This window comes from Akebia trifoliata, chromosome 12 (genome assembly GCF_017979445.1).
Source record: "Akebia trifoliata isolate Shusen 1 chromosome 12, ASM1797944v1, whole genome shotgun sequence".
Taxonomy (NCBI): domain Eukaryota; kingdom Viridiplantae; phylum Streptophyta; class Magnoliopsida; order Ranunculales; family Lardizabalaceae; genus Akebia; species Akebia trifoliata.
In genome coordinates, this window is record NC_141386.1 from 2,581,149 (window position 1) to 2,603,790 (window position 22,642).

Below are 22,642 nucleotides of genomic sequence, written 5' to 3' on the forward strand. Positions count from 1 at the left end.
TGAACTATCATATTCATCATTTGATTGAGTTATTTCCTTTTTAGATTGAGTTATTGAGAATCATTCATTTGAGTTGAAATAAATGAAATAAATCTATGAGAAAGCCTAACAATAGAATGATATTTTAATAGTAATCATATTTCATTGTTGTAATCCGTCGAAATAATGATTTTTAGAACATTTTGAAACTTAGAATCAATAGAAAATGGAAAAACTAAGAGCAGTTTTCTTCATCTTCCCTAATGGCCTGAGCAAAAATTTAAGGTTTTAGATTTCAAATGTTTAGTTATTATGGTGGGTTCAGGTACTATCATGAATGAGATCCATTTGTCAAAAGTTATTTTTTAAGTGGGTGTAGATTTCTCAAAAAGTGGGTGCCAATGTTCTCACAATTTTCGACATGTGATGATGTTTATACGTTAATTGACGTAATTCTCGAGTTTTATGTGGGAAATTTGTTAAATACATAATAATTAGGGATTTGAATGATATATTTTTTAGTCCTGATCAATTAGCTGAACCTATCACCTACAGAATGACATAAGTTAAGGCTAAAAAAATAGTTTTTTTTTTTTTTTTGGAGGACTTGTGTTAACTGTCAACACATTTTTTACGCCTGACTTTCCATGTTAGATATTTCACATTTAATTTTGTCAAAATGTTTGTGATCATGCTTTGCATCAAGGCTTCAATTTCTTTTTTATAAGTTTTTATTTATTTTTAAATTAAAATAATTATAATTTTATTTTTTCATAGGTAGGACCTTCGATGGATACGTGAATAGTTGAATCAGGAAAACATTTATGACATCCGAAATTTGACGGATAGCATAAATATTTTATTATATTATTAAATATCTCGTGATATCTTATTCAAATCATATATAAAATAGAGTTTGCTTCGAGTTTAATGAGGTGAAAGAGAAAAAAAAACACAAAATTTGAAAGGTAGTATTAGAAAAGGGAAAAAGAAGAAAGCAATATAAAATTTTGTGGATATTATTTAGGAAGGGATAGAAAGAAAAAAGTAATAAAGTTGAGGATATTCTTGAGAAGGGGAAGAAGTGACAAAACAAAGGAGGAGGGATAATTTCCTCGAGATACATTGTTTATGGTATATATTATAATTTATAAATATATTATATATATTTAACCATATTCAAATCAGATATTAATGGGGGGATATTTTGAAAGTCTGACTAACCCGACTAAGTAAAGATTCCACCCTTACTAAGGGTCCATGAACTCACCTTGTGACATCCGAAAACATGATCAGATGCTTCAAGATTGTAATGACAAAATTAGATGAACTTCATATATATATTTCTTCCGAAAAGCTCTTATTTTTCACCATTAAATTTTATTTTTAAGTTTGGGAGTTAGGTGAAAGAGTAGTAGCCGTCCAATTTCAAAATGTTGGATTGAGCTCAAAAAGGAAATTGATTTTAGTATCTTTGAATTTGAGTTTTTCAATGAAATTTAGAGAGTTGTGGTTCTGGATTACGGAAGCCATCAATTTCAATTTTCATCGTTATTTTTAGTTTTAAATTTAGGAATATAGAAGCCATCAATTTTAAATACCTACGATCAAGCTTAAAAGTGTTTTTATTTTTTTATTTTTAGTCTGGGTTTTTCCACGAAATTTAAAAGGCCTTGTTGTTGGATTGCTGATTTGATAATCTATGTGAGCTCAATGATCATTAGTAAGATTTAAAATCTTACTAAGTTAGTCATGGTAGCATGATTAATAAAGTAAGATTTGTTTAAGTGAAAAACTAATGATGTAAGAGGGGTTTTTTTGTAATAAACTTATGAATTTAGTCAAAATTTATTTATCTCGTATAGATGGTAATCCTAATCTTGGTGGTTGCTTCACTTAATGTAGGAAAAAAAAAAAAAAAAGAAAGATGTCGGTGCAATACACACCACATCTTGCGGTGCAATACACACCACATGCCACTGAGAGTACTTTCAAACATCTTTCACACGTCCCTTAGAAATAATTAAAAATTAAAAAGAAAAAAAAAGAAAAAAAAAAAGAAAAATGCGCTAGTGGCACCCCAATTCTTACTTATTACAGTCTTATTTTTAAAATTATTTATCATACCCTAATTAAATATTAAAACTCACCATTCAAAAGTTAGAAAGGTTTGCCTCAAATTATATCTCAATATGATAAAACATTATAACAGTTGATCACAATTTTAATAATTGTGTACAATTATTATTAGGCTCAAATAAAATCTTTAAACCTAAAAATAAAAAAATCTATTAAAAACAAAAATAGAAGTGAATATACAATTTATTTCAATGTCCAAAACAAGCATTTGTCATTTTTATAATGTACGACCTTGTGAATTTGTCAATTTTAATATCTGTGAATTTGTGAATATACAAGTGAATTCATTGATTATCAAAGTGACAAATTCGCTCAAATACATGTTTATGAAATTAAAATGAGCAGCGTATTGAAACAGAAATTTGGACATAAGTTGTGCACGTTTTGAAGAAAATTCTTTATTTTTAATTAAGGTTTGATAAGTAAAAGATGGAGTGCCAATAACAACTCTCAAGGAAGGGGAAAAAAAAAAAAAGAAAGAAAAAAAAGAAGATGACAGCTTTACTAGGCATAATTCAAATAATAGTGATAGAAGTCAAAAAGGGCAAAAGCTAGCAGCCTAGCACTGCACTAGACAGTGGAATCATTGCTTTAGTCTCCCACCAAACCAATAATAGATTCTAATCTTTCATTCCTGTTCTGTTCACTTACACCCTTCATCCTCATTGCTTGCTTCATCTTCATCAATTTGCCTTCAACCTTCTCTCTCATTTCCAAGTATGGAGCATGCTCTTGTTTCCACTATTTCACAGCAATTGGGTTCCTTCGCCCTTGAAGAGGTGAGAGTGGTGTTGGGTACCCCTCAAGAAGTTGAAAAGTTTACTTCTACACTCAAATCTATTCAAGCCGTACTCGTAGATGCAGAGAAGAAACAATTAAAAGAGGAAAGGGTGAAGAATTGGTTACAAGATCTCAAAGACGTGGCCTACGACATGGAAGATGTGTTGGACGAATGGAGCACTGAAATTCTCAGATCGGAAATCGAGGGAGTTGGCGTATTAGAGAAGGTATGCTCCTATTTGTTCTCTCTTTGCAATTGCAATTGGAATTGCTTCAGTCAAGTTTCTTTGCGTTATGATATCGGCCATAAGATTAAAGAAATAAAGGGCAGACTAGATGTAATTGCAAAGGACAAGGACCAGTTCCAGTTCCAGTTTATTGATAGTGGGATGACGACTACTACTGTGGAACCACCAACATTTCGAATGACTAGCTCTCTGATTGATGTATTAGAAGTATGCGGTCGTGACGATGACAAAGATAAAGTATTAAGCAGGTTGTTGAGTGAGAGTAGTCAACAAGAAACGCGTAATGTCCCTGTTGTCATCTCTATATGTGGACTTGGGGGAATTGGGAAGACCACTCTTGCCCAAATGGTTTTCAATGATGATAAGGTGAAAAACCATTTCGAGAAGAGAATGTGGGTGTGTGTATCTGATCCTTTTGATTTAACAAGGCTTGCCAAAGCGATCATTGAAGCTGCTCGTGAGCACGCCCCTAATTCCATTGAGTGGGAACCTTTGCATAAAAAATTATATACATCTGTCATGGGAAAGCGGTTTCTACTCGTGCTGGATGACGTGTGGACTGAGAAGCACGCCGACTGGAGTCCATTAAAGCTAGCTTTCAAGGCTGGTGCACAAGGAAGTAGAATTGTCGTTACTACGCGCAGTAAGAAAGTTGCATCGATGGTGGATTCGGCCTACACGCATGATCTGGGGAAATTGTCCGAGGAGAAATGTTTGGAATTGTTTGAACGTATTACTTTTCACGGATGGAGCAAAAAAGAGTGTGAGAAAGTGGAAGATATTGGTGCGGACATCGTAAAAAAGTGCAAGGGTGTGCCTCTTTTCGTCAAGGCTTTGGGAGGTCTCATGTTCTTCAAAAAAACCAGATCAGAGTGGGAACAAGTCTTGGAAAGTGATGTATGGGAATTACAAGATGTTGAAAAAGAAGTTTTGCCTGTTCTCTTGTTGAGTTATTATGCATTGCCCTCAAATGTGAAACGTTGCTTCATATATTGCGCTGTCTTTCCAAAAGATCATATGATAAGAAAGGATGAGTTAATCAAGTTGTGGATGGCCCAAGGTCTTCTTAACTCCACAAGAAGTACAGAATTGGAAGTAGTGGGTGCTGAATATTTCAAAGAACTACTGATGCGCTCATTTTTCCAAAACATGGAACGAGATGACGATGGAAACATAATTTACTGCAAGATGCATGATCTTATTCATGATTTTGCCCAATTTCTTACGAAGACTGAATGCTTTATCATAGATGATAATAACACAGAATTCAATAACAATAGCAAGAAGGTCCGCCATTTAAACAATACACGGTTTACAAATTTAAGTTCCATCCTTCCTTCTACTTACGAGGCAAAGAATCTACGCACTCTCATCATCAACGGACAATATTCATTGGCATCACACTCTGTTCTAGCTCCTTCTAATCTGTTTTGTCAATTGACATGTCTAAGAGAACTATCTATGTGCAATCACCATGTAGAAGAACTGCCAAATGAGGTTGAGAAGTTGATACATCTAAGATACTTTGACTTGTCTCGGACAAGGTTGAAGGAATTGCCTGAAACAATGTGTAGATTGTATAATTTGCAGACATTGAAACTTAACTATTGTCAGAGTCTACGCAAACTACCTCAAGGGATTAGGAAAATGATTAAGCTGAGGCATCTTGAAATTGAAGAAACTGATGAACTAAGCTACCTACCTCAAGGAATTGGTAGATTAAGCTCCCTTCGAACATTGTCTAAGTTCATTGTTGGCGATGATGCTAGGGGAGGTGGATGCAAAATTGGAGAATTAAAAGATCTCAACCACCTCCAAGGCGATCTAGAAATATCTGGGTTGGAAAGAGTGGCGGATGTAAATGAGGCTAATGAAGCAGAACTGAAGAATAAGCAACATCTCCGTAGTCTAGGTTTGAGATTCAAAGCTTGTTATTTGGAAAATGTGGGAGAAAGCGAGATAGAGAGGACTGAGGATCTGCTGGAAGGCCTCCAACCACATCGAAACTTGGTGGAATTGCGAATAAACGGTTACCCATGTTCTAAGTTTCCTAGTTGGATGGTGAATTCATTATTGTCCAATCTTCATGCTATTGAATTAGAAGGTTGCAAGAAATGTGTGCAATTTCCTGCTTTTGGGAAGTTTAAATTTCTTCAGAAACTCAAAATAAGAAACATGGATGAGGTTAAATTGATGGGTCAGGTGTTTGGTAGAATTGCTGGTAGTGATGGCGTTGTGACAATTCCTCCACGATTGAAAGAACTTGATATTCGTGGTATGGTTAACTTGGAGGAGTGGGATTTGAGAGTAGAAGATGGAGTGATTATGCCATGTCTCAAAATATTAACCATTGAGAACTTTCGAAAGTTTCAGGTTTTGCCAGCTCTTGGAGATTTACCAGTCCTTGAAAGCCTTCGTATAGAAAAAATGAATTCGGTGAAACGTGTAGGTGTTGAGTTTTTAGGAATTAATGTGGATGTTGATGATGATGGTACAAAAAGAGGTGGTGGAGAATCAAGAGTTGTGGTAGCATTCCCACAGTTGAAAGAACTTTATATTCGTGACATGGATGAGTTGGAGGAGTGGGAGATGTTGACAAGGGAAGAAGAAGAAGAAGGAGAACATGCTGCTGGAAGTGGAGGAGGAAGAGATATAATCATCATCATCATGCCACTTCTCCACACATTACGCCTTTATCATTGCCCCAAGTTAAAGGAGCTGCCTGACTACATATTCCCTGCTTCACTAAGGAATTTGGAAATTTCTGATTGCCCAAATTTGAGTTGGACACCATGCCTTCCTCCACTCCTTGAAGAGTTGTATTTAGGAGGGGATGTAGGTGTTCTTTCAAGGTCATTGCCCACCAACCAAGTTAACAACAGCAACAACATTCTCAAGTCTCTATTTATCTTTGGATCACCACATTCGTCACTCCCTGAAGGTTTGGCTCATCTTACATCGCTCCAAAGCTTGTCAATCTGGCTTTCTGATTCCTTGATGTGCATGTCTGAGGAGCTAAAACAGCTCACCTCGCTTCAACACTTGGAAATTGAGTACTGCTCTGTTTTGGAAGCACGTTGCCAAAAGGAGGTAGGAGAGGACTGGAGCATCATATCACACATCCCCAACATCAACATCGAGATCCAGAACCATGAAGAGGACAGTAGTGATTGACTTCAATATTAGAGACACGCATGCATCATGACTCCACCGAGATCTGAGAGAGAGGTAAAGTTCGTTTTTAATTAAGTAAGATTTTACATTTTAATTTTGAATTTTGAATTAAGAAAATAAACAACTCCACTCCTAATTGGCTCTCATCATCACATCATATACCAACGGTTCAGATGATGGGAGAATACAATAGATTCCCAATACAATACACAAATATTCCGAATTTATTTGTTTTTCCATATGAGAATATCCAGTCAATGACTTTAATATTAGAGAGGTAAAGTTCCTTTTTAAATTAAGTAAGATTTTACATTTCTATTTTGAATTTTGAATTAAGAACATAAACAACTCCAATCCTAATTGGTTGATTTGAGGTTGGCTCTCCTCATCACATCACATGAGGTTCAGATGATGGGATGGTTATTTTAAATCAATATTCAAATTTGATAAGATACTTATCCAATTCAGATTTGATATATATAATAACTATTATAACTATTTGGGTTTGAATTGAATATTTTCGAGAGAGGATACTTCAATATTCAAATTTGAATCCATATCCAAAAGCTTCAAATAATATTTAATTATTTGAATATGAATTTAGATAATTGACTATTGATAGACCTACTAAACGATATAGGTTTTATATTCAAAAATTTCGACTTCGATGGCCATCCAGTGGAGTCAAGCCTAACAACTTAAAATAATATAAAATTTGACTTATAAAAGTATTTTTAAAAAAATAGTTTCTATTTTAAACTAAATAAAAGATTTAATTTTATTTCTCTACAAAAATATTATGTATAATCAAGTAAAACGATCAAGTTTTTTATTTGACTTGGTGCATTTTCAAGTTTTACCAAGTTGATTACACTTTCCATGTTGGTTTCTTCGAATTTTGGGGCCATGTCACCTCAAAATCCGATCAAGTCGAGTTGACTCAACCAAGTTTGAAGTTAACTCGACAATTTTATAACTAATGCTAAAATCAACTCTCTTTTTAACATTTTCCTAGGTTTCAATCAAGCAATGGAATTCATTTTCCAATGATCACTTTTTCAAGGAATTCTTATTCTCTTGAAAACAAATTTCATACAATTAATGGAATTAGTGTAGGTTCTGTATTATATCATTCTACTTTGTTGATGTAATTCTTTTGATAAGGGACGTTGGCTTAGAGATAGAGTGGTGACTTATCTATGTTTAGTAGTTTAAACCTTTAAAATGTTTTTGTATAGTTTTTATAATATGTCATTAACAGTGATAAAAAATATTTGTTTTGTCCAAGATAAAGAACAAATTAAAAGGATCTGAATTTTATGGAAGATATTCCTAAAGAAGTAGCAGTTGTTGTTGCGAGTTTCATGGCTATCATCGTGTTCAAGACTCATCTATGATATTTGATATGTAGTTTGTATTATTAATTTGAAACACATTGTGTGATTTGATTTGTTATGTTTGTGACTTGTATTTTTATTAGTGATAATGGACTATAAATCAATTAAGAGAGATTCAACAGATTTAACTTGTGATTTCTTCCAATATTTTCGAAACTTTTTCCCTATGGACGGCTTTGAAATCTTATATTAGGGATTTTAAAACATGTCCTCATTGAAGATTTGCTTTAGTTGGAACTCAATATTAAGATGAGAAAATAAGTAGAGCATGATTTCGAACATTTGGTCATATTGAATGAGCGATTAAGTTTGAAAACACATGGTATAAACATGGAGTGGCATGTTTAATAACCCGAGTTATTTTGGACGAGTCATCTCATGCTTTACGAGACCAATCATAAAACTCAAATTACAACTATTTATTAAAATATATCTATATAGAATTAATTATAATTTTTTTATTAAAATAAATAAGATTATAAGATCATTAATGACAAGATTGTTTTCTATTTAAAAAATAAAATTTAGATCATACAAAATAGTTATTTTAATTAAAAAATTAAAATTAAAATCTCAATTGACTTGGCTGAGTTTCATTGTGTCGATTGACATTTTCAAAATATCATCTGAGTTCTAATTTGTTTCATGTGATGGTGTGAAGTCTGAGACACAGTGTAAATCCATCTCGGTGGTGAATGATGCCTAAATGACTGTCTCCAATGAAATTTGAAACCATGGATAAACCTCAACTCGGCCAGTTAAGTCAAATGTGAATACATATTTAATAATGTATAAAAGTATTTAAAATGATTAAAAATTCATAATAATAATAATAATAATAATAATTTGAAAAGCAGTTTTCTTACTAACTTACTTAGATTTTAAGTCTTACTAATCGTCGTTTGCTCAAATCAATTACCACAACCCTTGAGATTTCATGGAAAAATTTTAAAATGGACAAATATGTGCAGTTGTGTAGTCTAAGCCATAAAATCTATGGTTTTAGCACATGCCACGTCTTGACAGTATTTCGAGTATGCGACATACAGGAGCCAGAAAATCATTACTCTTTCTACATTGGTAATCCAACACTAGAGTTATCTAGATTTCACGGAAAAACTCTGATAAAAAAAAAAAAATTTCAAAAAAATTATTTATTTTAAAATTAAAATTCAATGGAGGATCCTGTATAAACACTCTTAGTAAATAAGTTTTGAAATCTTACTAAATTAGTAAGGATAGCCTTACTAAAAAATTAAGAGTCTTCACGTGTCATACTCAAAATACTCCCCTGACGTGGCATGTGCTAGAACCATAGATTGTATGCCTCGGGATACACATCCCTAAAAATTAATTAAATTTTTTTTTTTCAAGTTCATATGATCATGCATTTGGATTTAACCAAAAAAATTGTTGGGCCTGGCCCGTCAATTTTTAATACCCAAATTTCGCACCTTCGGACCACGTTTCCCATCTCTCGCTCAATCTTACTCACTCTCACTCTCATTGTCTGTCTCTCGATCTCATCTCTCTCTCTTTCTTTGTGAGCTTACAAGAAGCTATTCGAGGATGTGATGGAGTTTTCCACACAGCTTCTCCTGTAACTGATGATCCAGAAGAGATGGTTGAACCAGCTGTTAATGGAACAAAGAACGTAATTAATGCAGCCAAGGAATGTGGAGTTCGTCGCGTTGTGTTCACCTCTTCGATTGGAGCTGTTTATATGGATCCAAATAGGAGTCCTGATAAGGTGGTTGATGAGACATGTTGGAGCGATCTTGATTTCTGCAAGAATACCAAGGTTTAATTTCAATTTTACTATTTTTCTTAAAATGAGATTTAAATTGTATTTTATGGGCCAAAATGGGGGAAAATAGTTTTTTATGACCGAGTTAACTCAAATCGGTTGGATTTTGATATGATTCGTTGCCCCTCTTATTTATTGGATCGTTACACATTCCAAATTTCTTTTTTCCTAGACGGTTATAGGATTTAGATTAGAATTGGTATTTATCATAAATGCCCCCTAACATTAATTTGGTAAAATATCCATTTTATCATGTTATTTGATCTTTACCATTTTCGGAAAAAAAAAAATTCACAAAACGTGATTTGGTAAATATTTTAGAATTATTTTCAAGAGTTATGCTGTTGTAGCTGAGTTTTGGTAACCATCTAATTGTCGCTGCATTCGGATGGTCTATTACAACCATGTAATAAACAACTTGAAAAGGGCTGAACCCTTTATTCCTATTCTTTGATCGTTTAAAGGCAAACTTGGCTTGATAAAGTTGTTGGTCCCACTTCTTCACATTTTCACCAGTAAGACTGCCTAGTGTTTCAAGTCTTGTATGTGTAAAACTCCACTTCATACGTGTTCTAGATTGTGGCCATTCCTTTATATCTTGTGATTCACAAGTTATTAAAACAATGCTTGCTTTCCTTGGTTTCACATTTTTTAATTAGTGCCAATTGTGCTTGTTTGATCACTCTTTAAGATTATCAAACCAATTCTTTTGTCACTGTGACCCCTCACCCAAAGAATGCCATGGGGCACATTATTTGTAGCTCAACAACCCAATGCGTTTTTGGCCCATACCTTTTATAGTCTGATCATTGGTTCTAACTGTTGGATTTGAGTAACGTTGGACATGTGTTCCCAGATCTTTTCTTACTATTCTACCCATAAGTTACTAAAACAAAACAGATTATAGATTACCCATAAGTTTCCTAATATTATTTGACTATAATTTTTTATCAATGAATTTCAATTACCAGTAAACCTAATCGTAAGATAATATACCTATAAGCGAATGAAATCAAGACAAGAAATTATCATAGCAAAGAATATTTAATTTCCAGTCAGTGCATCTTTTCTCCATTTATGATGGACAGTTACTTTTACTAGCCCAAAGTGCAGGCTCTATGTTACTCTTAGCATTATTTGATGGGAGGTAGTTTTGGGCCATGAGTTGGTCATTAAATTGTTTTAAATTAGTGGTCACATGTGTCCTTATGGTTGGTGACATGTTAAGAAACAATGATATCTGTACTTTTTTGAAAGAGGATACAAACTCTCTTCTCTTCCTCATTAAGTTTATTCCATCATCATGCAGTGTTTGAGAGTGTTTGGCTGATTTATAGTTTTTTATTTGACAGATTTAGTTTGCCAATCTGAACCCGGGTCTTGGCCTTCTCTTGTCTATGCTCAGTCAACAGTATATCCCATGGCACACAGTGCAGTACAGGTTTTCCATTTACTCTCTCTCTCTTTCTTCATCTGAAATATCTTTATACTATTGAATATGCCTTAAAAGGATGAGGCAAAGTGTGAAAAAGGATGTGAGTGAATGGTGATTGTAAGCCAAGATCTGAACACGTCTGAATATAGACCAGTATTCATGTAGCTAAATCCAAGTAGTTGGTATAGTGTATCACTGACTGATTGAAAGTTAATAATGTTGTTGGGATCTATCAAATGATTAAAATTATCCTGCTCATGTGTGGATAACTTAGAAAATAACTTTAGAAAAGCAATTCTCAGATCCTATTTCATGAACACCTTTCTTATGGATTTTCCTATCATTTTAATCGATGATGTTAAATTAATGCAGTATAGAGGTATATCCTTCTATTAATTTTATTGGGAAAGGAGCTTATTCTAATTTGATTGACCATCAAATGAGATGGTGAAAATATTTTTGGTGTGATACCAATTTTGTTTGTAGAAAACTATACATGCTACTGGTCTACGCATTTCATCAGCATGGTAATAGAATAGTAACAAAGGAACTGTTATCAAGGCCCAAACAATTACAATGAGAGAAGTTTCATCCTAGCACCAAGTTTTTTGACAATTACAAACATGTCCTAGTTTAGAAAATCCGATCCAAAATTTCCTTTCTAGTAAGTGCATTAGTTGATGACAGAATGAAGATTTCTTCAGAAGCTTTGGTGTGTAACTTTGCATATCCTCAAAACCCCATAAAAAAAGTCTTTTTGGTTAACGTGATTTCAAGAAAATTTTCTAGGTCTAAATTTGGCACTATTAAGGGTATGTTTGATAACACTTCTGAAGTCTGAAGTTTGAAATCTAGAATCTAGAATCTTATTCTGGAAAAGTTATTTGTTTATAATTTTTAAAAGCTTCTGGTTACAAATAGAATTTTAAAACATAATGGTCATTTTGACAATATTACCCTTTTATAATTCTAATAAATTGTTAACCAAAAAACATAACATGTTACGCATAATGAAACTATCCACATATTTAATTTCAATTCCTAACAAATTAAATAACCCAAAAGTATTGTTTTTAAATTGAATTCATACATGAGAAATTACATTCCAACAAAGTAATATTCAAACAATAAACAATCATTCATTTTCTAGTTGAATTGCAATTTGATCACGTAAAGTGATTATATCAGCTTGTGCTTGAGATGAGAATATGTCATTATAATATGGTGGATCTTGTGATGGTTCAGATTCTACTAAAGAATTACTCTCTTCGTCGACATCAACTTCATATTGTCGAAACAACTCATCATGACGAGAAACATGATGTAAGAAATTGTGTATTGCCATGCATGCAATAACAATGTCCCGTTGAGTGTGATAATCATATGAAGGCATTCTCTTCATAATTATGAATCTTTTTTTCTATACACCAAAGGTTTTCTCAATGACATTCCTTAATCGAGCGCGTGTATGATTAAATTTCTCCTTTCTACCCATTGCACGCATTCCACAATATGTTCTTAGCCAATACCGTGTGTTGTGATATGGAGTCATAAAACCTCTAGTGTGTATGTATGCAGCGTCGCATAAATAATACATATCTGCAACAAATATAAAATATATGTAAAATTTATATTATTGATTATAAGATTAATTTTAAAAATATAATTTGAAAATACATACTTGGAGGAGGCATTGGAAAATTGTTAATTGAGTTACGCAGTGTCTCATTTAATACCCTCGAGTCATGTGCAATTCCTTCCCATTCAGCCATCACATATATGAATTTCATATCAAAATCACACACCGTATTACATTTTGAAAACATTTTCCCTGTCCCCTTCATTTGAATGGGACTTGTTGATCAAGCGGAATGTGCGCATCAATTAGTGTGCCATCTAATGCACCGACAGCACCCTTAAATGACCATTCTCTCAAATGTACATGAGATCGAATTTCTCCCATTGGCTTGTCAAATGCTAAGGGGGACTATTATCTCTCGTACAAACTGTATCATTGCATCCAACACTTCATGAAAATACCTACTTACGGTTTCTCCAGAATGTTGGAATCAATATTTTACTAATCGATTCCGACAATTATGACATATTATCATAAAAAACATTGTCATTTTCTCTTCTACGTCTATATATCTATTATCATTTAGTCAATTTTTATCTCGAAAATATTGACATAATTGTACAAAGGCATTATTCTCCATCCTAAATATCTCGTACATTTGTGTTGAAGATCATTCCAAAAGTTCTCGTACATATGCCTTGCCAGAAAGTAATGATGTGCACAACCTTTATCGAACATTCATACGATTTTTAAGTTTAAGCATAAAAAGTAATGTTACCAATCTCATCAGCAACCATTGTTTTGGTGTCATTATCATTAAAATACAATGAAAAATTAAAAAAAGTTAGTATTAATTGAAGTTGTAAAAAAAGATTTTTCAAACATGCAATCTATCTAGTAAGTTAAAACATGCATATTTGATTAGGTAATAAGATAATAATTCCAATTAAACAATAAAAAATTTCATAATATCATCAATGATAATAACTCCAAAAAACCATTCATATTAACTATTAAAAAATATCAAAATATAAAATAATCATCCATAGTAACTATCCAAAAATATCAAAATATCAAAATAACCAATACATCATTGATTTTTATTTAAAAAAAATGTTTGACTTCAACTAATTGTTTACAATAAACTCCAAAAATTAAATCCTCTCTGCTTCATTATCCAAGTCCATAAATGCATATTCCAATTTCGATAGTTGTGCAAATTTCAATATAGCAACATGATAAGTATGAATGCTTATCACCCCTAAGTTCTTCAAATCCTTCATAACTTCATTCACATCTTTAAAACAAGGTCCTTTGTTAGCCTCTTCTTTATTAATCTGTTCTTTGATGACATTAATATGCCTTTCCAAGTTTTTTTCAATAGTGTCACCACTATTCGAATTCCTACGTTTCTTCTTCATCGAAACTTGTGATGTGTTCTCTTCAAGTGAGATGACACCGATGTCACTATTCATTCTTGGGGGTATTAGGGGTGCCTTCCACACTTATACCTTGAAAGTATGTATCCCCTTCTCCTAAAAATGAGTCACCATAAGTGTCTTCAGCGTCCAAATTTGTATACTCTATAGGTTCAAGACCATTCACATCACTATCAACAGTGGGGCGCGAGATTGATGAGAAGGGGCTCTATGCTTTATCGTCATTTGAAAGAGTGCTTTCAAATACACCGATCATCAATTCAGCATCTACGAGAGGTTTGTTCCTAAACTTCTTAGCTTCGAGAATTCTCTATTTCAAATAATAATATAAAAATAATTAGATATCATCCCATTTCTGCGGAGGTCAATTTATAGTATTGATATCCGCACTAAGCATATGCCCGGACAATCCAACAAGTTTTTGCCATATGTTGTAATCAGTTCTCAAGTAATCATATTGATTCTTGAACACCTTATGACCAAAATTCACTCCCCATGCCTTGTTGAATTCAGATTCTAATCTTTTCCATGAAGCACTGGTGAGAGATACTCTTCTGTATCCTTCCTTGTTCACCTCACTTAAGCACAACTCAAAAAAGTGCTTCCTTTTCGATTGGTCTCTAGAAAAATATGCTCTATCAACACTCTTTTCTTTATCTTTATTCTTGGGAGCCATATCTATGAATAACAATGAAATGGAAGTGTTAATCAGATGGAGTCAATACCACAACAATATATTTAAAACCTCAAAGTGGATTGTTCATGACTTCCAACAACTCATACACCCAACAAAACCTATCCACCTTTCTCTCTCTCTCTCTCTCTCTCTATTCTTCTAATGACCAAGCTTTATGCAAGAAAAGAAAAAAAAGAAATAAGGAAAGACGTTGAAAATGGTTCGATTTCTACTTTTTATTCGATTTCAGCCCATTCCAAAACTTCTAACCCCATCAAAAATGATTTACAAAAAATGGACGGTTCACGATTTTTCAACTTGTAAACTGGGGCTAGAAGTTTTGGAATGAGCTGATTTTTGGTGAGGATGATCTCCTCACTGTAGAGATCATCCTCACCGAAAATCAGCCCATTCCAAGACCTCTAACCCATGTTTTGAAAAAGTGTTTGCCAAAATGTTTGCCAAACTGTTGGCCATTGAACGGGACCCATATATATATAGGGGACGGTTCAACAGCCTTAAAGTTTACCAATTTTGGTGCGAAACATTTTTCAAAATATGGGTTAAAAGCTTTGGAATGAGTTGATTTTCTGAGAGGATGATCTCTATGATGAGGAGATCATCCTCACTAAAAATCAGCCTAATCCAAAACTTCTAACCCCATCAAAAGTGATTTACAAAAATTGGACGGTCCACGATTCTTCAACTTGTAAATTAGGGTTAGAAGTGTCAAAATGAACTGATTTTTTGTGAGGATGATCTCTCACTGTAGAGATCATCCTCACAAAAAATCAGCCTATTCCAAAACTTCTAACCCTATCAAAAGTGATTTACAAAAAATGTTTGGCACCAAACTTGGCAAACTTTAGGGCTGCCGAACCGCTCCCATATATATATATATTTGCATTTTAAACACTAAAGAAAAATTCTATCCAATAATAATTGAATCAGGTCTGGACCCAATCAAATCCTATTTGATTAACAAAATATAAATAAACTTCATCTATGTAAATAAAATATATAATGTTATTTACAAACATTTTTGACATTTCATACTATCTGGTCCTTATCTGATGGAAACATAATTAATCCAAAGTCAATCTGATAGATTATCAAATTGGATCCTTATCGAAACCCAATACATCTATCCCTTTTTCAACAATACATTTCACAATATTTGATCCATTTTTGACATAATTAATAATAGATTCGAATATCTATCTATCTATCTATCTATCTATATATATACATACAACATCAAAACATGTGTATGGGACATTTATGTTCCAACATGTTTTGCAATTTTATATCGGCAACTTGCCATCAAATGTGGTGGCTTGATCCATTTGGATTTTGTTTATATCTCAGAAATAGTGCTTGCAGGTTTGGCTGCGGAAGTCACACGCGCTCGAATCACACTGTTTAGTAAATTTTGTTTTCTTGACTTGGCAAATAATAGAACCATATTTGGATGGTCCTGAGGTGATATCTATGACAAACTTGGCCAATTATAGGCATAGTCACAAAATTCTCTGAATTTTCAAAAGAGTGGTAAAATTCTCCGAATTGGGTACATCATGTTAAAGGAATTGCTTCGTACGCATCAATCCTGTTACGAGACTTCAATCACTACATTAGGGTTAAATTCTACATGACTCTTTTAAACACTAAGTAAAAAAAAAAAGGCTAAATTTGCCAGACCTTGATGTCGATTTTACCCCTTTTTCACGTAACAAATGTAGATTGATAAGTGAAATAATTAGATCTTTAAATCAAATGCTTCAATCATGGTGATTGGGTATAGAGAACTGCACTGACCCACCCATGAATTTACAAAACACGAATTTGTACACACCTTTCGGCCCACTATTTGTTAAGAAAACAGGTGCAATCGAAATAAGAAAACGAATTGAAAAAACCAACACAAGATGCAATCACACAAAGTAACACAGAGATTTTATGTGGTTCCCTTAAGATTGAGGTACGTCCACAGAAAACATTATTTCCACTATGAAGAAAAAATTCGTAGTTACTGATTACACCCTTTCACTAAAATGAGAAATATAAATATCTCGAAAAACCTAACTAGGTATTACATTATAATAGTGAAATTACTAAAATACCCTGATGATGGAATAGTGTAAATCCATGAGCCACTAGTATAATTTTTCTATTTATTACTTGGGCAGTAAAAGATGTTCGATAGAAGTTGAGTTCTTGTTCAATATTTCCATACATGATGATCATCATCAACCCCATCAGTTTTATTTTATTTGGCTCTAGGGTGAATTATGGATCAATTCTCAATTAATAAGAAGTTATAACTCTCGCCTTATAATTAGAGATTTTAACTTGTAACTCTTAAAAAAAGAGTCGTGATAATTTGACTACCCCACGTGGTATACTCAATTGACAACCTGACGTGACAAGTTTGGGAATCGTGGATCTGTGCTCCTCGGAAATCACGATTCCCTCAAGATGCACTTTTTATGGGGAAGTGCAGCCATGTATCCTGAGGAGCGCAGATCTACAATTCCCAAATTTGTCACGTTAGGATAGTCGATTGAGTTTGTCTCATGGGGTAGACTAGTCAGATTATCACGATTCTAAAAAAGGAGCTATGAAGAGTTTCAAACTTTTTTAAGTTGGGCATTCCAAACATGTACGAATATTGCAACTTCCATGAGTTGTCAACTTTCAATCCTCAACTCTCTCCTTCCAAACATCCCTTTATATCCATAGAGTTGAGCCAACTTGAAGACTTGTGAGTTGATTAAGGCGTATTAAATGAATATATTAAATATTTAAAATAATTTATTAAAAATTAATAATATTTTTTTATAGTAAAAATTAAATACCATCATGTCGTTTGGTGGTGTAATTGGGTTGGCATGCACATTATTGGTTCAAACGATTTTTAGGAACGAGCCACCTATAAATATAACCAAATCGAGTGGACTCAGTCAATTTTTTGCCTCCTAAAGATCACACCCATGTAAAATAAACCAAAAAGAGATTTACCCGGTAGACCTAATTGTTGCATTTTTATTTATAAAAAAAAAAAAACTCTCAACCACAAGGGAACCTTACTTTATCAAGTTTTTACCCCAAGAGTGAGGATCCTCATCTTAAAATTCAAATTGATATGCTTAGTTTGTTACTCGACGTACCTTGGAGTAGATTCTAAGTGCATCAATTTGTGGCATCCAAAAACATGATCTGATGTTACACGGTTATAAAAGACAAAATTCTAATAACTTTGATATGCAAAAAAGGAAAAAACAAATTAATTTTTATTGTTAAAATTCAATTTTAAATTTGAGAATTCAGTAGCCATCCACTTTCAACACCTTCATAAAGTTCTATATATATATATATATATATATATATATATATATATATATATATGTATGTATGTATGTATTTTTGTGTGAATTTTTTTTCTCTTAAATCAGAGTTTTCCATGAAATCTAGAAGGTGGTGGTGTTGGATTCTCAATTTGATAATTCACATGGGCTCAACAACCCTTAGTTATGCTACTCTAATTCATAAAGTAAGGTTTGTTTATTAACAATCTTGATAAACTAAGGGAGTTTTTGTAATAATTAAAATTGCAGACATATAGGTCTGACTTGTAAATCTCTATTTTTATCTTGGAGAAATTCTGTTGACACGTCAACTTTTACTTATAAGGCGCTAATCCTTTTGAAATTAATTGGTTGTTTATATGTAGAAAGGTGAGTTATAAGTAAAATTTGGTGTATCAATAGAAACTTTCTAGAATAAACTTTCGATCATTTCTCATCCCATGTTCTTCCAAAAAAAAAAAAAATAAACTTAAATATAGGGTGGCAATGGGTGGGGTACGTCAAGTTGAGGTTAGGTCTTCTAAAAATGTGACAAATCTAAACCGACCCGTTTAGTAATCGTGTCAAAAACTTAAAACAAAACTCAACACATTTATTAAAAAGGTAACCTAATCCAACCCATGCAACGTGTTCAGTAAATTTTAAATCTTAAGTGGAAAAAAAAAAATGTTCCATTCCAACTATCAATTTCCAAGTTCTAAGAATTTTTTCCTCTACATCCATGTGTCGTTAGATCATGTTTTTTAGATGACACAAGGTAATGTAGTCAGGATGTCAATAAAAAAAAGTGTTTTTCTTTTTCAAACTAAAAACTTAATTCTTAATTACTTGAAAAATATTTTAAACCACCCTTTATATTTTATAAAATTTGAATTAAAATGTATTTTAAAAAGTTCCATAAAATTCTAATAAAAATTAGGTAATTTAAAAAATTCTTAAATAATTGCTGATATTTTTAATGTCTCTTATATTTCATGATTTAAAATAACATGTAAATGACACATGGAATAATTTAAACAAATAAACACATTATAATCATGTTTTACATTTACATTTATATATTTAGATCTTCTGATATTTTGTTATGTGATGACCATCAACTCCTTCTTCCCAACACTAGTCATGCATTCTAGAATTCTTGAGATTCCTTCAATCAAATTTTGCAAAAAAATAACCATTTGTGCATTTGGCCATTTGGCTTTCTCCAATGTTCCATTAATCTATAAGAAAAACAAAAATAAATTATTGAGTTCATAAAAGAATATCTTGTAAAAGATTTATTTTCTTCTAATATTTAATTATGAATAATGATTTTCTGACGCACCCATACTCCCCGACATGGCATGTGTTAGAACCATAGATTATTTTTCTCGAGATACATAACTGCATATATTTATGGGGATGTACAGTGTGTATCCTAAGGGGAAAAAATCTATGGTTCTAGGCAATGCCACATTAGGAGGCGTGTGTCAGAGGGGTATCAGGGCTCTTTAATTATTTATAATCAAACAGAACTTGTTGAGTTTTATATAAGTCCTATTATAATGGCTACTTCTTTTATTGGGATAGTCCTTAAATATTATTTTAATAATATTGAAATATCGTAAATAAGATTAAAATAAACCAATGATAGAAAAAGAAACATTTTTCTTACTAACTTAGTAAAGATTTTAAGCCTTAGCAAGGGTCATTTTATTAACACATTGGCATCCAACACCCAAAAATAGTGTCCTCTACAGGCATCGGATTATGGTTTTAGATACCACAAGTTGAGCCCAAGGACCCTTAGTGAGGGTGAAATCCTTATTAACTTAGTAAGACTAGTTGGACTCTTAACACTGTTTTTGGATTGAGAGAAGTGGAGAGAAGAGAAACCCAATAAGAGAAGAGAAGAAAAAAGAAGAGCAAGTCAATTTCTCTCTGTCATATTTGGATCGATAGGAGATAAATTGGGACAACTTTGAAATTTTAAAATATCTTTAAAAAAATCTAGGGCCAAAGTTGAAATTATAAAATATTTTAAAAAGGTTTCTCTCCACTTTTGAAGAGAAAGAAAAAGCGTCTTTTTTTTTCTCCTCTTTTCTCCAATTATTTTCTCTTATCTCACCACTTAACAATCCAAACAAGAAAAATGGAGAGAAAATCATTTATTTTCTCTTCTCTTCTCTTCTCTCCATTTCTCTCAATCCAAACACAGCGTAATAGAAATGCAAGTCACCTTTGTAGTAGGCAATTTACAAATCACCAAAGTCCCACCATGGTTGAGTTTGGCAAATTCAAATCCAATTATTATTTGGACAAGATAATAAAGATGTATGTTCCAAGGAGCTAAAAGGGAAAACATCCAACCATTCCCCACAAATTATGTGGGGATAAGTACAATTTAAGGGTCTAGCAATCATCTTATAAAAAATAAGTGTAATGATTTCCTAACGCCCCTCTCTACGGGGTACGGATAATCAAGAATCTTTTAGTGTGTTTCCTAAGGCAAATGATCTATAGTTTTGTGATGGGAGCGTAGGGGGATGTGTGTCAAAGAGGGGTGTCATATTATGAGGACTCTAAAGATAAAGGATGATTAAAAATAAATATTAATATGCTTTCGAATTTTTAGGATTATCGGTTTAGTCCCAAGGTTTTGAAAAATGCCAAAACAGGGGGGGGGGGGGGAGCTAGGATTTTCTTGTTGTGGTGGGTGCCAAACTACAGATAGTTTATGATTTCAGTGATTGATTTACTTATATGTTTTAAATCTAACGTCATGCCCCTTGACCTCAGTGTTCTCTTATAGACTAATTCTAAATGACATAAATACCCTCATCTTCAATATCTAGCAAAAAAACTCTCAATTTTTCTTTCCAAACCTATCATTTTCAAGCTATTTAAGCTCTATGATAAATTATTTTAATCTATGTAAGGTTATCTTTATCCATTGTTTTCAACATTGACTTATTCCTTTGAAGAGAACCCTAGCTTTTTTTTTTTAATCTAAAAGTTCTATCTTTCCTTGAGGTTTGAAGGCCAGGGCAAGTATAGTATCTTAAGATTGAAGTTGACTGCTTTGGAAAAAAAAAAAAAACAAATCAAGAGCTGTAGATGTAATTGGTTTTGAGGGGGAAAAACAAGCCACTTATTATAAGTATATCAAAGAAGACTAAGTTCAAGAAAAGATGCCATTATTTTGATAGACTAAGTTCAAGAAAAGATGCCATTATTTTGATAAATATTTCAGATGCCCCCCCCCCCCCCCCCCCCGCGGCGTTCGCAACCTCATGTAAATAAATTTATCATTTTCTTCGACCTTAAGATTCTATCTACTTCAAACTTCAAAGTTAAAGCCAAGATAGGATTTTTTGACAAGTAGAAAATGATAAATAGAAGGTGACATTAAATTAATTTGTCATAGATACCCTCATCTTCAATATATAACAAAAAAACTCTCAATTTTTCTTTCCAAACCTATCATTTTCAAGCTATTTAAGCTTTATGATAAATTATGTTAATATATTTAAGCTTATCTTTATCCATTGTTTTCAACATTGTCTTATTCCTTTTGAAAAGAACCCTAGCCTTTTTTTAATCTAAAAGTTCTATCTTTCCTTGAGGTTTGAAGGTCAGGGCAAGTATAGTATCTTAAGGTTGAAGTTGACTGCTTTGGAAAAGAAAAAAAAATCTAAGAGTTGAAGATGTAATTGGTTTTGAGGGGGAAAAATAGCATTCAAGCCACTTATTATAAGTATATCAAAGATTTACGTTCAAGAAAATATGTCATTATTTTAATAAATATTTGAGATATCCCCTTGTTTCCAAACTGATGACACCCCCCCACCCCCGTCGTCTGCAACCTCATGTAAGATTCTATCGACTTCAAACTTCAAAGTTAAAGGCAAGACAGGATTTTTTGACAAGTAGAAAACGATTGATAGAAGGTGACGTTAAATAAATTTGTCATAGTAGTTGACAAGCATGAGGAAGATTAGTTTCGGGAAGAATAATCAAAATAGAATATTTTTGGGAAGTAGATAATGCTGAAAATGACAAATTGAAGATAAGGGTCAATAGACTAAAATAAATAAATTTACCAACTCATGGAGGAGGGGTCTCGAAATTATCGTGGTAGTACAAATTCCAAAATATTTACCAAATCACTTTTTTTTTTTCTTCTATTGTGGCAATTGTTTATTTTTTCTTAAAACAATAAGACAACAATGCCAAAATCAGTATATTTCCATTATTAGGAGAATTTACATTACTTATTAATAGCATTTTAACTATTCAAAACATATAACTTATGTACCAAAAATACTTTTTAATCAATTTTGTAAATAGTTTGGAATATGTAATATCCTGGTAAATTAGATAATTTCAACACATAACCCCATAGCATTGGATCATGTTTTTGATGCCACAAGGTGAGCTTAAGGACCCTTAGTAAGATTTGAAATCTTGCTAGCTAATAATTCTAGTTTTCCTAAAATTATAAGTATAAGAAAGACACTTTTCTCACTAACTTAAAAAGAGTTTAAGTCATACTGTAAGGGTCCTTTTGCTCAAATGGATTACCACATTGGCAATCCAACACCACAGACCTTTAGATTTCATGGAAAATTTCATATACATA

General features: G+C 32.7%; 1 protein-coding gene across 2 annotated transcripts in view; it reads left to right on the top strand.

Annotated features, from left to right (window-relative positions):
* Nucleotides 1-2,668: 2,668 nt before the first annotated feature.
* LOC147388588 (disease resistance protein RGA2-like) overlaps nt 2,669-22,642 on the top strand; it is a 67,780-nt gene continuing 47,806 nt past the window's right edge. The window contains exons 1-2 of one of the 2 annotated variants that reach the window (XM_086417517.1): nt 2,669-9,518; nt 10,877-11,278. In XM_086417517.1, coding sequence (XP_086273643.1) covers nt 2,838-6,320 — 3,483 coding nt within the window. In that variant the 5' untranslated portion in view covers nt 2,669-2,837 and the 3' untranslated portion in view covers nt 6,321-9,518; nt 10,877-11,278. Of the gene's footprint in view, nt 9,519-10,876; nt 11,279-22,642 lie in introns of those variants that run through there. The other variant, XM_086417518.1, reaches the window with a different exon arrangement.